Genomic DNA, 16,601 nt, shown 5'->3' with positions numbered 1-16,601 from the left:
ATTGTTGTGGAAATATGATATTGATGTATATGTATGTATTATAAAGGAATTGTAAAAGCTTTTGTTCATAAAAGCAATTAGGACAAAAATTAGGAGTTTATTTGATAAGAATTATTTGATAGTTTATTTGATAGTGAAATTTTAAACTTTATGTTTTACAATTACTAAAATGGAAAAATTAATTTTGCATTTAACAAGAACTCGCATTAAATTAAGACTTTTATTTTCAAGAATTTTTTAGAAAAATATTCACATCATAAATAGAACTTATGAAAAAGTTCTTTACATTTTATCTAAAACTCATACTCATTTTCATACCCGAAGAAAATTTCTCTTCGTCTTTGGTCATTCTTCTCTAACCGTCTCTCTTCCTTCGTGCGCTTTCTAAAAGAAACAAAAATAAAGAGTATCCCGCTGGCGAGCATTGTTATCCCGTAACACGAAAAATCTGACACATCCGCAGACGTCGCGTCGCGACACATGAGCGACATGACCACCAGCTTCAAGTCGAAAACCGAGAAATTCGTCAGCGACATCCAGTCGGATCTGAAGCAGGGCAAGCCGATCCTGAAACATCCGGCCGACAGTCGAGCAAGCGATGGCGACGAGCCCAGAACTTACAGAGAGGAATCTCGACACTCGGAACATGGTAATCGATTTAGACTCTGTAATTCCAATTCCAACGTAGAAATTAAGTGTAAATTTTAATCAATGTGATAGAAATTAATTTGATTATAACGAAACCGAATAAGCATTTGCTTAAGAACGAGAAATTAAGTTTATAAAGGATGTACGATTACGAATGAAGCCCCCTTTATCAGAGAATACGTTACGAATTTTTATCCAAAATAACATTTAGAAAGAAATCTCAACGATGCCTTTGATGATTCGAAAAAAACAATCTTTACTACATTGTTATATTTATCATAAAAGAAGTTCAACAATGCTCTCCCCTCTCTCGTTTCTTCAAAAAGTAAATCTTCAAAGCAAAACATCTTCGAACAGAACGAACCACGCCGCTAGCAATCCACAAAAATACCATAATCAGCGCAATAAAAATCTCCAAAAATTAAATCGAAACCAAAACCAAAACCAAAAAAAAAAACGCAGGAACGAAGCACATCGACCCAGACACCGGCCTCATATACTTCAAGTACGACTTCGGCTACGAGTTCGGGATCGTGCTCCCCGGCGAAGGCAAGAGAACAGTGACCAGCACGAACAGGACCATCCAAGGTCAACGGAGAGCAAGCGACATCGAGGTGCCCATCGTCCACGAGTTCACCACAACCAGAAGGGAGAACGGTTTCGCGAAGAGGAGCAGCTCGACGTCGTCGCGTCAGGGCAAACCGGCGGGGAAATTCGGCACTTCGAAGAGCGTGAAATGGGAGCCGACATCCGAGAGCGAGTTCTCCGAGGCGGAGGACGCGAGAAACGCGAGAAAGAGGCAGCAAGATGGCGGTAGCGCCATGGCGCCACCTAGCCTCGTTATACCTTGTTCACCATCGCCGTCCAGATGGGATCACACGACGCCCAGTCCGCTTTCCCTGAGTCCAAGCTTACCAAGTCTCTCCCCCAGATACAGTAGTGCCACAGGACCACCCAGCAACGTCGACTCCGCAGGTATTCACCTGCTTCTGCGCCGATATTAATCAGCCTGTTTCATTTCGTCTTTTGTTTCGTCCACCGAAGTCTTTATCTCTTTTCGTCATTTCGATATTTTTCACTTTGCCTTTGCATACGCTGTATTTGCTTTCAACACATTGCTTTTAACACATTCAATGCGAATTTATGGAGATCTTCTATTATATGGCGGATAACGTGAACGTCGTGGAGATCTGTTCCTTGACGATTGACGTATACAGTCGTGATGTTTTTTCATGATAAACGAAGGATGGAGTTTTTCATACATTTTGGATTTTTCACTTTTTATTATTGTTGTTTTTGTATTTATAAAAGTTGAATATCTGCCACGAGGGAATTGTTTCGATTTTTGATGCCGCATTGAATGTGTTAAAGTTAATATGCATTATTTTATGTTGGCTTTGGTTTAGATCGCTTTTTGAAAAGGGATTTGTTATTTGTTTGGAGGCTTCGCTTGCGAGGATTTGATTTTACGTGTGTTATTTAATGATTCATCCTGGTGTGCATTTGATATGTTACACGATTCGTTTGGGGTGTTATTTCTAGTTTTCACCCTATTCTTGTTTACCTCAAATGATATTGCAAAATTCACTTCTGTCTGTTCCAATTTCTTGTGTTACACTTGGAGAGAAAGGAAAAAAATATTTATGGATTTATCTTGATGTATGCACATGGAACACAATGTTTTACTTCTATTTTTCGTTTCTTTCACACTTCTGTTTGTTTGCTTTTCGATGTTTTTCCTCGTGTTGAAAAATTCTCTACTCCTCTGCATCTTCCAATCTCGATCTCTTCTTCTGCTTTTCTCTTTCCCATTGAAAGAGTATCGTGTATATAAATATACACGTGCAAAACAATTTCAGTTTTTTTTTCTCTCTTTTTAAAGCTATTCTTCTTTCTAGTTCCTGCCAAGCCTTAAATCTCTCGATACAGTGATACACTACTTTTTCCCACTATACTCGAGATATATACTCGTACGTTGTTCTAGTTAATCGAGTTAAATCGAGCTGATTATTCTAGGATCACCGTGGCCAACCACTAATGGAGTGGCCTCGAGCAAAGAAGTGATTCAGCCTTACCTAGAAATACTACCGAAAAAGGCACCCCTTTTCATCACGGTACCGTATCCACAATTAAACGTGACATTTTTATCAACGTTGACTCAACGGTTGATTAATTATTCACCTTTCAAATTTTTAGCCTTTGAAAGATATAGCGGTGGTGAGCGGGCAAACAGCAAGATTCGAGTGCATCGTTCAAGCTGAACCTCAGCCTAACATCCTTTGGTCCAAGGACGGGAGGATTATTGAGAACTCTTCGTGCTACGAGATCCATTATCGAAATGGCGTTTGTCGTCTGACCATAGTGCGAGCTTTTCCTGGTACGTTATTAATATCATGGAATAACGAGTAGAAAAATTGAATTAATTCTAAATTAGAAACTTTTATATTTTATACAATTTTGAGAAATGAGTATACAGAGTTTGATTTTGAAAATTTATCCAATATCAGATGATTTTTTGATTGTTTGATTTGGCATTTTAAAAAAGCACTTTTTTTGCTTCTATTTCCAAGAATTGAAAAGAGAATAATGCGGGATATTAAAATGAGTGAAAATTCTAATGCTATTAATTATGCTATTAATGAAAATCATTATGATAAGAATTTCATAAACAGAATAAAAAATTTCTGATTTTACAAATGGTGGTCAAAATGAAATAGTAGAATCTTTACATATATATATATATTTTATTAATTATATCCAAAAACATTTTGAAATCAATATCAAACGTAGCAGAAAAAAGAATTTCACGAAATTAATAAATTAGAATCTTAAGGATTAATTAAAGATTTCTATACAAAACATTTATGAATTTTTCTTAATTACTATTTATTAATTACGAATTTCTCTTCTTCTTTTCCAGAGGATGCTGGCACTTACGCGTGCACCGCAACGAATAGCTTAGGTTCGACAGTAACTTCTGCCACCTTGCAGGTGCCAGGTAACAGACGATCAGTATACGCGCCTATTTAAATATAACGGTCGAGAAGGGATTAAGTAAAAAAAAAAAAAAAAGAAAAATAGAGCAATCTAATACGAAGGTGGTGGAACATTAAGCCTCTAACTTCAACCGAACTCATTCAATTCTCCATCATTTCGCTTAATCGATCTTTTCCATCTTCTTCGAACAAACGAATTCAACGAATACGTATATATATTCCTATTATCGTATGCATTATTATCAGAGAGAAGAAAATTTTCAATTTTTGAACGAACAAATTATTCAAAAGTAATCGAGAGAAAAGTCGAAATATACGCTCGTGTATAAGCAAAAATTATTCACGTCGATGAGATAAAATGCGAGCGTAAAGAAAAAAAAAAAAAAAAGAAAAAAAAAAGAAAAAAAAGAAAAAAATGAAAATTTTTTATTTCAAAGCAAAAATATATTAGCGCGTGTATATTATTCTTTCGAAGAGTGCGACATTTTTTTTTTCCTGCATTTTTTTTACGTGAAAACACGAGATGATTTTACGACAGGGGCGAGGAGAACTAGTCAAAAGTACGATAATCGAATAGTGAGAAGTCGAAGAAATATATTTCGCGAACGCTGATGGATACGCTTTTTATCTTCTTCCTTTTTTTTTAATTTTATTTTCCTTTTCTTTTGATCAGCGCGTAGTGAGCTTTCTCGAATGCATTTTTCTCTGTCGTTGTTGCCGTGGAACACGCTTTCAGTAGGTCGTTTCTCTTTCTAGACTGATTCTATTCTACACACCCTCCTCTCTTTACTATGCTCCTCCATCTCCTCTTTTCATCCTCTTTCGTTCTCGAGTAACTTTTATCCTTTTTTATCTATCTTTCTATCTACTAGGCATGTAGCATACGTATTTATAATTATTCCCCCGTTTTCTTTCTCTCTTTCTTTTTTTTTTTTTTCTTCTTTTTTCGAAATTTTTTTCGCCCGCCCTGTCTATAGATTAGAATCGCGGTAATTTTAAATCAATCGTGGCGAGAAATTACGTAAGATTAAAAAATTTTGCAATGGACAATAAAAATCAATTTATTATTATGAATCGAGCAATTTAATTTCTATAAATTAATATAATTCGAAGCGATCGCAATTTGATTCTATTGTATTGATCTTAATGTCAAATGTTAAATTTTAATTTATTCAAGACACCGTGATTCTCCACGAAACAGATGCTAGTCAAGCTGTCCTCGAACAAGAGAACAAGATTAATTTATTTATCGAATGAGCGAGAGAAACGTTCAAGGGAAGGTTTCGATTATCGATCTTCTTTCAACTATAGTCTGAGATATATAGCATTATTAATATTATTATTATTATTATTATTGAAGAAGAAGAAAAAAACGCTTCGTTGCTCAGTTTTGAAATAAAAATATATATATATATATACAAGAACGAAAAAATTCGTTTATTGTTATCATATACTTGTCACTCATCGCAGCAAACAATTTATTGGTATAATGTGTAAATAAACGTGTGCTTCCTCTGCAATACAAAAAACTTGGGTACTATGGTGTAACGAATTATTTTCTCATCCCTGTTATTTATCCACTATTCCTCTTCTGTGTCTCTCTCTTTCTCTCTATTTCTATATGGCTGGTTGTTATTTCTATTTATGGCAATGGTGCGATTTTTTTATACACACGATGCTGTGATCGAGCATCGTTATGGTTACGAAATGGTAGGTGTTTATGCTAATTTAACTGGGTATCAGCATGATGTAGCTATAAGGGAGTGGAGTAATTAACGCTTTCTCGTTCCGTTTCGAATTTATTTTTAATTTGTTAATTATAAGTGTATCGCGGATGTTTATTAATTCATGCAAAAATTTGATGCACAAAGATTCGTGGTATAGATAACGTATATGAAGAAAAATATCCACGAAATATTCAGAAATATTTGCATTCTGTTTGAAGATTTGAAGAATAAGTCAAATCTTTGTACAAGATTCATTTATTTGTAATAATACAAACATCTGTAGTCTAATTATAATAATTATTTTGTACTATTTTTAAATTCGTTTTAATATCGTGACAATGAATAATTTTTCATATTAAAAGAATTTTTATATTTTGAATATTATTCAAAAAAAGAAAGAAACTATTGCAATAGGATAGAAGTATTAATAATTTTTAAATAAATTATGAGGTAAAGGTATTCTTATATAGTGTATTTATTATAATTATGATATTCAATTATAATTATTATTCATATATGCTTTCTTGCATGAAAAAAATTAACTTATATTAAATTACATTAAATTATAGTTACGTTACATTAAAAACAGTTAAAATATTATATAAATAAATTAGATAACATTTCACAAAATCTAATGAAATCTATTAAAAGAGGGAATTCTTAAACCATTAACAAGTTAATCAGCATTAATAATAAATATAAGTACAGTCATAAATTGGTAATAATAGTATAAACAGTATATATTATATTCTAAATAACGACAAATTAGTCATGATTTTGAAACCAGCAAAAACAATTCGTTCCAAGCTATTACTCAATCATGATTTACATTTATTGAGTGGCTAAAAATTCTAAAATCGCTTCTCTCGACAATTCAACATAAAACGATAATGAAAAATAAAGTCCAAAAAAAAATTCTCAGAAGCCGAAAACCGATCAAACTTTTTCCAGAAATTTCTTACTTATAAATAATCGAAAATATCTTCGGATCAAATAAACCGAAGCATCCTCTCTCGAGAAAGAAAAAGAAATAATAAGAAAAATAATCATTTCTTGATTACACTAAATCGTACGTAAATTTCACAGTTTTCGTATTATTCTGTTCTGTGATACACGTGGAAAATTTACGAACAATTCTTATTCGAAGAATAAGTATCGATATGATGGCTCACGAAATTATTTAAACTTTTTTATATTTTAATAAAATTCGAATGAATTTTCTTTATTTTTAAAATCTTATAAGTATATATATAAATGAAATAGTTTTTTTTCAAAAATCAAAATATCATTTTCACGAAGATGAAATCAACGCTCAAATTTTTAAATATAACTTTGCAATGACGCGAAATAAAGTAAAATCACGAAATGTTCATAATTTATAATGCTCATTCAAAATATAAAAAGATGTTGAAACTTTTTAGATTTTTTTTTTTAAATCTCCTCAAAGAGATTTCTCGACAAAAAAAATTGCTCCACATATAATCTATTATATTCTACATACTTCGACAAAATTATCGGATTAAATGAATTTCCTTATAAAATATGTTCAAATAATTTTACGGGCCACTTGCATACAATTTGAAAGTACTCTAATTATCGAAAACTCTCAAATATATGAACTGTCAATATTTGACAGTATACCTTTTTTGACAAGATATTGCATTAGGAGTTAAAAATTATTTCAAGACTTCTTAACGTAGTTTAGAATAATGTAACTTTCACTTTGACAATCGAGAAAATAAAGCATCGTAAATAAATATGTCGCAATAATCGTATCGAAAAGCATTGTTTTCCGTCTTGTTGCGCGATTAGTCACACGTATTTCAGGCATCCACTTATTTTCGGAAAGCAAAAGAAATATATAGAGCGCAACGTCATTGCTTAACATTCGAATTACTAACATCATCGTGGCTTGTATAAGCTTGTTAATTGAGCTTTTCCTTAATCACATTTTGGAATCATGCATATTCGTCGAAAACAAAATCGAGGATATATCTGAATGATTGACTATATATTATCCAAAAATATTTTTATTTTATAAAATTATTATTATTATTGAAGTTGAATATTTCTAGAAAAATCGTAATTGATTCCTAATTGACGAAATTTAATATCGTATTTGCGAATATTTTAACGTCTTCAAAGAAACGAAATTGATTAATGCTAACACGAATATTTTGTTAATTCATTGAAGGAATGAAGTTGAGAGTCATTTCTGATGATTGATTATATTGAATATTTTTGGAAAAATTATAATTAATTCATAATCGATGATCTGTCCTTTATTCTTCTTTTTGAAAAAAATTAATATAAAATTTAGATTTATAAAATTCATAAAATTAAAAAATTTGTTTAAAATACAATTTTTACGTTATTTTTATTAGAAATGGAAATATAAGGCAATAAAAATAATTTAAAAAAGAAAATTTTAAAATTATCAATAGATAAATTTCATTTTCATATAAAATTTTTAATATAATCGAATCGTAATATTTCTTCGAAGAATATATCTAATTTTAAAATTAGCAACATTCGATATATACACATGTTACATTGTCCGTAAGTTTGGAAACGCGATTCTGCTGCACTGCTTTGAATTTCGTAATATGTAAAACAGGATACTATTACGTTCAAAAGTGATGAAATTTAGGCATTCCTTATGAAACGTGGCAAGATAATATTCGATATCGAATTAATAAAAAAAAAAAAAAGTGAAAATAAATTAATCAAATTTTCAAACTATAAAAATACTTCTTCTTGCAAATCAAAAAAATTGCTAAGGTAAAAATTCGATAAATGAATAATAAGAAAGTAATAAGAAAAATGATATCATATAATTATACAAACTGCGATTTAATCGCATAATGCGATGACAGATAATATTTTTAGAGATTTGGAGAAATTAATATTTTACTCGAGCATTCGTATGCAGGATGAACGATTATTGGATGATGCGGTATGAAAATAGACGGTAAGGTAATCCCGGAATGCGATGGAAAATATGAGTCGACGATCCAAGAATAAACGAGAGAAAAACAAGCGATTGCGATTGTTAAAGATCCTGTTACTATTTCTCTTTTCTTTCTTTTTTTACAAAAAACGCGTCATAACTGTTCGTTCGTGTCATTCAATCTCGTCTGCTCGCGATTCTTGCATGATTTTTGTCAAATTTTTTTCCCATGATTTTCAAGGGGTTGTTGAATTAATTAGTTGTGCGTGAGAATTATTATTATTAGCATAAAAATATTGATATTTATTAATGTGATAATTTATTTTTTTATTTATGAATCAGTAACTTGATTTCATACAACAATTATTATTCAACTGAATAGAAATATGAGGTTAAGAGATGTAATACTTTTACGAAGATGATGAGGAGTTATGAAAATTAAAAATATTTTAGCATATTTATGTACAATATGTTTGCAAAGAAGAAAAGAGATATTTAAAATATGGTGGTGGAATTTTTAAAACACCTTATATAATTTGAAAACTGTTTTAAGGAACGTTAATAAGTCTATAAAGATAACAAAATGCTTAAAGATATGTACTAACAATAAAGCTATGTCATAAAAAATTTTTAATCTTTTAAATTTAATAGGTATATTCATAGATAGATACTTTATGATCGAACCAACATCAAAGTCGATTTAACTGAAAAAAATAATTGTGCAATTTTTTTGCAAGGTCAATAAAATATAAAGAACGAAAACATATAGACAAAATAAATGAAGAATTTGTCCAAGGAAAATCACGCAGTTTATACAATCTTCACATTAAAAATGATACAATATTGTTTAAAAGATTCAGTAGAAAAATAACCCAAATAATAAATTCTCAAAAGTGAGACAAGTAAAGAAAATAAATTCACAAGATTCATGATACATTTTATACATCTAAAAGATATTTACTATAAATTTTTAATACGTATAAAAAAAGATGAAAGTTTCAACTTTACAATTTTCTTCGAACTTTTCTTTCAATTATCCTCTTGAAAATTTTGTCTGTATCTAATATTATATTCAGTTGAGTGAACCTATAAAATCATTTAATAATTTTTCGTATCACATTTTAACGTACAGTTCGAAAAACATAATTGATTGAAATCATGTTGACAGATTGTCTTGTTTCGATTCTCGATTCGATCGTTAAATGAGTGACGTAACGAAAGCGGAAGTCATTGTTCGAATTACAAAACAGAAGTTTCGTTTAATCGTTCCGCACGGAATTCAAGGAAACGTAATAAGATGCGATCGCAAATCTCCGGGAGGTCTGGCATGCAACACTTGGATAAAAATAGTTTTGGTTCGACTAAATTTTACGAAGACGCTTGTTCATCGAGCGAAAACGTTGTTGCATCCTCTTTCTTTGCCCCTTCTTTGAATCGGAAGTCGAGGAAACTGCGAACGAAAATTTGATATTCCAATGAAATGACAATTAATTCAAAACTTGACACGATTCTTATCGACTAAGATGTTTGTGCCGTTTGGCATTTGGATGAAATAAACATTTTTATCTAATTTTATTTATACTTTATTGCTGTATAATTGAATTTTAAATAAAAATGAAAATAAGAGTTTACGATCCAATTATTGTGGATTTTAAAAGGCGGAAAACTAGTATGTTTCATGTTTCATAAAATAGATTTTTTATCAGATTAATATTTGTTTACTGTTTTTATTATTAATTATATTAACTGTGTGTATTATTATATTAATCTGTGTGTGTGTAAAAAAATATGCATGTTTATTTATATACTTGCTTCCAGTGTTATTTTATGTATATACTTGATCTATATTTATTTTCTTCTACAAATATTATTGCTTGTAGTTGCTTATATATTAGATTTCATTGCATGTATTCTTATTTTGCATCAATGTACTAGAAATAATAAGGAAAATATTATGAAGGAAACTTGTAAATAAATTCACAAGATACATTTACATACATTGAAAAAGTTAAGTAATAAGTTTCTTCTCCGACTTTTCTTCAAAAAAGTGTCAAGGATAATATACATTAATTTTATCTAATCAATGGTATAAGGAATTGGTTTTTATTTTTTTTCTATTACAATCTGCATATATATTGTATCAAGTAATTTAATCTATTTTTTCCTTTTTTTTTAAAAACAGAATCGTAATACTAAACGGAATATATTTATAATAAAATAATTGTTATTAATTTTTTCTTAAATATTCATAATGTTTTATTTAAATAGACACAAGTAGTTGACTTTTTCACACATGTCAATTGTAACGAATCTAATTATTCTTGTAATATAAATTCTTTTTATCAGATCTTTTTCTGTATGCCAAAATATATAGTGTGCACTCATAGAAGCCTAAAAAACGAACTATCAAAAAGAATATAAAAAAATCATTCTACATACTTTCTCAAACAATAACACATTCATGCCTCCAAACACAGCACAATGCTTATTACAAAAATTCCACCTCTTTCAATAATAACAAACACTTGAATCTAATTCCAGCAGCATCTTCTCCATTTTACAAAAATAACAAAAATCTTCCTGTTCATTCGCACAAAATGAAATAATAAAAATTCGCCCTCTTTGAATCATCTCACGACAAGCGCCTGAACCTAAATTCCAGGAGTGCCTTCGCCATTTTACGGAACGTACAGGGACCAAAACATCAACGAGAGGGCGATGGAGAGCCCGCCCAGGTACGTGGCTCTCAAAGACCTATTTCTCCCGCAAGAGAACGACGTGAAATCGATACCTGCGGATCGTCAACATTCTACGCGACACGATTACTCGGTCCCGTGGAATTTGAACGTGGATCCCAGGTAGGTGGCGATCGATCGCGATCGATCGTTCAACGTCGTCGTCGTCGTCGTCGTCGTGGTCGTCCATTCGACTAATATCGAGACGTGCTCTGGTTGATTTCTAGTTGCGCAGGTGGCGGCTATCGCGAGAGGCGAATTACGACGGAAGAATGCGAGGAGATAACGGATCGAAATACGATAGCGCGGCGACTCGGGTATTCCGATTTCGAGGCGAACGATTCGTTTCGCGATGATTTCTGCTTCGATCGCGAGTGTTCCCGCTCCGCGAGGCCGAGGACGGAGGACGGAGGTAAGCCTTTTATTTATCCACTTCCGCGTCGAATTATTATTTTCGTTGTATTTTGTTGGCCAAATCCTTATACTCTGATTTGATCGAATTGATTCAATTTTATGGAATTGTTATTTTTGGATTTTACGTGTGCTTTGATTTTTGGCGAAAAAAATGACGATATTTTCCTGTGAAAATATTTTATTTAACGTTTTAAATTTAATGGGATTATGGAGTTAGACATTTTTGTATCTTATCGTTAAATTCGTGCATTCTGATTTGTGAAAACATTGATATTTTTTTTCTGGAAAATTCGATTTTTCGAGAAGAAATTCTTAACGTGCGTGAGATTTCTTTTTTATTTTTTGCCATATGTAAATTTATCTCGAATGCTTATCTCGATTTGAAGAAACGGGATGATATTTTTTTTTTTTTTATTATCTTATCATGTTTTTATTAAATTAGATTTTTATGAATTGTACGAGTTTTGAATGATTTACATGAATATGAAATTTCTAATTCTAACTTCTTACTTGAACAAGAAAAAGTACTTCTTTCTATTTTCATATGCAAAATCGATATAGATTTTTTGATTTGGAAAAATCTATAATACTTTTTGCATAATGTATCTGTTTTATGAATTATAAATATTCATAATTTTACTTAATAAATAATTATATTCATTAGTTTCTAATTTTCGAAATTAGATTCCATTAATCATTCTTCAAAAAGAATGCATCTATTTTATTGCGATATTATAAAGATAATGTACATACAACAGACAGATATATTTGTTCAGTTAAAAGTATCCGACAAATATATATTTATGTTAATTAGAAAGTCGTCTCATCCAAGCGAAATATTTGCAAAAGTGCGAACGTGATCTAAATTATGCTTCGAAGAAAGTGGAGAGAAATTCTCGATTCTTTGAAAATTTCTCAACTTCATTAAAAATTACACACCTCTTCCGATTACGAATCTATAAAAGAGATTCAATGCGACCGCAAAATGGCGAATCGAATTCGAAAGGTCCAAAAATACACTTTGACACCACTCAACGCGTTACACTTATTCGCGTAATCGTTCCGTTTCCTTGTTTGTTTCACAAAATCTTAATAACGAACGAATAATTCTTGGAATCGAAAAAATTCGAGCAAACTTATCCACCCACGTCTCAAACAATTCTTCGATTCTCGTTAAATCTTATTCATAGATTCTCAATCTGAATCGTGAACTTCCAAAAAAATTATTTTTCAATTGTTGCTACAATTATTCTTCTTTTCAATTATACATAGGAAATTTTAAATAAAATGGAAATTGTTAAAAAATTGTTATATTTATTATAACATTTATTTATACTTAAATTAATAATTTATTCCCTTATATTAAATTTCGTTTATTAATACGAGGCAGCGAAAATATAATCAAATGTTAGTTTCAATTTTTATATAATTATGAGAGAAAGAGATCGCAAGTTATCTAACAAAAAATATCAATTAATCTCCATTAATTTCGATTCATAATTTTATCATACTATCAAATAATTAAAAATGCATTTTCATGTAATCATTAGATCAAAGGTTATTCAACCAGTGAAAGAGGTTTAGGAAACGCAACTTTTTACCAAATATCAAGCGTACATTATTCTCGATTCGTTTCATTTCAATCTCGAAATGATTAAAAATGCATTTTTGTGCAATATAATCGAGACAAAGAGTTCGACGCCATTCGTTTCGAGCATCGACCACAGATTAGGAAACAATTGTTACCAAAGACATCGAGCATCGTCAATCTGCTCGCGATGCCGCGTCCATTAATCTCGATTCATTGCCTCGAAGGAACGTTGCAGAGTAGCTGGCTAACCCACATTCAGGGTCCTTCGAACGATTACTCTCGGCCGTCCGCGAAAATAGCATACGTGTCGTGGCCAGGTGGGTATCCTCCGATCATTGCTGATTTCGCACGTATACACAGAGGGCAGATGGTGTGTACGATGCACGAGTCTTCTGGTGGTGAGGCGATCGTTGAATCACAAACCACGACCACCCCTTTCCGCCACTCCGTCCCTAGAAATCCATCCAGAACTCGAAAATAGACGCGTCGCTATGCGCTACCTTGGCGAAACGCGATGATTCATCCGATGACCCATCTTTCGAGTGGATCGTCTACGTTGTCCATCCATCCATAGGGAAGTGCATTTTTATATCTTTTCTCTTTTTCCTTTCTCCCGATTTCTTCTTCACATCTTCCATTTCCATTCTGATAATTCTTTTAAAACTCACTGATCCAACCTAAGGTAACCTAACCTCCAAAGTTTGCGCGTCAAAATTCGTTTCACGAATATTTCTATCGAGTGAACAGTTTCTGCCAGTTTCTAGAGTCCTGCGTGAACATAACTTTCAACGAGTTACAAGCGTACTTACAAAGCCAGAAATAAACGAAACAAAATCCAAGTCTCGATCTTTCACGTAGCCGCTACATGATAGTTTCACGAGTGAAAGATATGAAATATTATATGAAATTAGAAATTATATTTATTCAGCCCGTAATTTCGGGAACAAATGGTCGTTATTCTGAATTTTCGCGAAGAGATAAATATCAATCTTTTTGAATTTATTTTCTAATTCCAATATTTTGTAATGTTTCCATGTACGTATAATTGTGTTGCCAAATTATCAACTGCGTTAAATTAAACAGGGATTTTAAATATTTATTTATTTCATATCGACATTTACACCGTAACATTTTACCTTTTAAAAATTACACATATAACGAAGTTGTATTATTGCATTTAGCTAGAGATAATTAAATTATACAAGAAATCTACTAATTATTAAGCAAACAGATTGATAATAAACTTCAATAGTTTTTAACGTTGTCCACTTAAATAAAACATTTACAGAGATTTGAATCATTTTCTAACGGGAAAACTTATTAACCCAATAAAAAAGAACGTTTCTTTTAACACTGAAGGAACTCTCGGAACACAAACAATTAAACGAGGCAGAGAATATTCTATTTTGTCACGATTGCAAAAGATCGCCGTTTTTCGCGTAAGTCGTGTGTTCACGCGTGTGCCTCTCTCACCTCGTAACATGAAACCGAACGCATTGTACGCTTTATACGATTCTTGCTTGCCGTAATGTCTGAATTACACGGTCGCGCGGTTTGCATTTGACCCACAACTCGCGCCTCCAGTGTCGGATTATGCAGAGGTTACCGTTTGATCATTCTCCTCGCCACTGTTCCCTAATCGATCGCCGATCTACGAATTTTACACTTCGATATAAGTATCTTTTCTTTGTCGATTTCATTCATATCTCTTCATGAAGAATCTACGTTTAAATATTAAATATTATTATTATTTCCAATCTATGCTCATGTGATTTTTCTTTCTTCGTCGATCGATATTTCTTCTTGGAAGAAGATTATGAACAAATTGGGAATTTTCTTTTGATATAATATTATGATGAATTAATTAAAGATAAGGCTGAGCTTAATTTTCATGAAATACTATGCCTCTGTATCGATAAAAAAAATTGAATAATGTAATATCCTAATACTTTAATTATCATCTTTGTCCCTATTTCTATTACATTATCTTCTTCGGATATTTTAATTAATTAAATATTTGTATCATAACAGTACATGAACATTTTATAAAAATTTATTCTGAATATCGAAAAGGAATTTTTCTAACGTTATTTTCCTCGAACAGTGTATTCTCTTCCATTCTTATTAATATGAAAATTTCGTGTTACATCGAAAAACACGTGAGCACCTTCGTTATTGCCCGCTCGAGTCTCGCTCCGATTCGTCTCGACGCTATAACGGTTGGACAGAATTTTTCGCGTATACGTGGCCGGCGTAACGAACAATTAATACAAATTGGTCGCTCGTGATATTATCGGGGCAGAATTCTAGGGAAGAGTTTAGGAATGAAAACGAATTTACGACCGTTGCTTCGACGAATCTAAACGTTCGACTCGGGCTAATAGCGTGTCTGGCACGTACAATGCCCGCCCGAAAGCGATAAATCGTTTCATTGTCGCGTTTTAATTTATTGGAGGAACGAAGAGGGAATATCGGTTGGAAATATTCGACAAGTTGACCTTCGACATTATATATATACATTTGTTCGATCTGTTTCACTCGCGAAAATTTATGTAATTTATTGCTAGCAACAAAGTCGAATAATAACGGTTTTAAAATTCGTCGAATTTGTTTCGAACAGAGGAGACTGAGTGTTGCTCTGTACGATCGTCATCTGATGCAAATTGTTTAGAACTTGAAAAATGAACTACGACCAATAGTTTTGTATCTATTATGTTTTTGAATTTTTAATTTTTTATTTATTTTGTTTGAATATTGAATTGTAGGTGAAAAAATGATTAGAAAAGGAACGATAAAAAAGTTATTGCGTTTTAATTATTTATCTGCAAATATTATTATGAGAGAAATAAATGAAGATAAAAAAATTTCAAATTGTAAATTTCTTCAATGATGGATGATCAAGCGCAATGAATTGTTTCTCAACAATTCAATAACAATAAGATTAAAATATGTTTAGAATGCTAAGAATTGATTCTATCATTAGAATGTGATTTAAACTTAATTCAAACTTATAATTAGCAATTTCAAAAAATATAATATTCGATTATTTTATTAAATAAAACGATTTTTAAAATTATACATTTCTCTAAACTATTTTTTTTTTTTACATTATATAAGAATAACTTGAAATTTAATTAAAAATTTAATTAAAAAAATATATATATATTCGTTTCATTTAAAAACTTGAATGTGTATCACATGTACTTTTTATATTCATTGTAACCATTCTTCTCAAACGAGTCCATATCAATTCATTATTCATAATGTGAAAGCGAACTCGTTCATATCGCTTGAGATTATCGTTGATTGTAACTTATATAATTTTAGAAGACACAAATTTCATACATGACACAGATGCATGAGAACAAGAGATTGTTCAAAAACCTGTTTAAATGATTTGTATTATACACGTACAAATTCGAGAAAAGGAAGACGACAAATATGTACGAGTAGGACAAATGATTTTCGCGTTGAATAGTGAGGAATGAAACAAGAAGTCTTTGAGAGCAAATACGTATTTTAAGTGGATCATTTTATGAT

At 31.4% G+C, this 16,601-nt stretch overlaps 2 protein-coding genes across 21 annotated transcripts in view; both read left to right on the top strand.

Moving 5' to 3' along the window:
* Positions 1-5,173, top strand: part of LOC147657379 (uncharacterized) — a 70,083-nt gene extending 64,910 nt beyond the window's left edge. For 7 of the 8 annotated variants that reach the window (XM_086910099.1, XM_086910106.1, XM_086910100.1 and 4 more), the window contains 5 exons: positions 464-649; positions 1,111-1,623; positions 2,665-2,762; positions 2,845-3,025; positions 3,569-5,173. In XM_086910099.1, the coding sequence (XP_086766225.1) occupies positions 464-649; positions 1,111-1,623; positions 2,665-2,762; positions 2,845-3,025; positions 3,569-3,678 (1,088 nt within the window). In that variant the 3' untranslated portion in view covers positions 3,679-5,173. The remainder of the gene's footprint in view (positions 1-463; positions 650-1,110; positions 1,624-2,664; positions 2,763-2,844; positions 3,026-3,568) is intronic. The other variant, XM_086910101.1, reaches the window with a different exon arrangement.
* Positions 5,174-11,024: 5,851 nt separating this feature from the next.
* LOC100869706 (sallimus) overlaps positions 11,025-16,601 on the top strand; it is a 124,737-nt gene continuing 119,160 nt past the window's right edge. For all 13 annotated transcript variants that reach the window (XM_086910095.1, XM_086910091.1, XM_086910086.1 and 10 more), the window contains exons 1-2: positions 11,025-11,179; positions 11,284-11,468. In XM_086910095.1, the coding sequence (XP_086766221.1) occupies positions 11,040-11,179; positions 11,284-11,468 (325 nt within the window). In that variant the 5' untranslated portion in view covers positions 11,025-11,039. The remainder of the gene's footprint in view (positions 11,180-11,283; positions 11,469-16,601) is intronic.

Source organism: Apis florea, unplaced genomic scaffold, assembly GCF_048593485.1.
Source record: "Apis florea isolate Af1SG1 unplaced genomic scaffold, ASM4859348v1 contig_3170_pilon, whole genome shotgun sequence".
In the NCBI taxonomy this organism is placed as follows: Eukaryota; Metazoa; Arthropoda; class Insecta; order Hymenoptera; family Apidae; genus Apis; species Apis florea.
The sequence above is the reverse complement of the archived record's forward strand: the minus strand, read 5'-3'. Positions and strand labels throughout refer to the sequence as shown.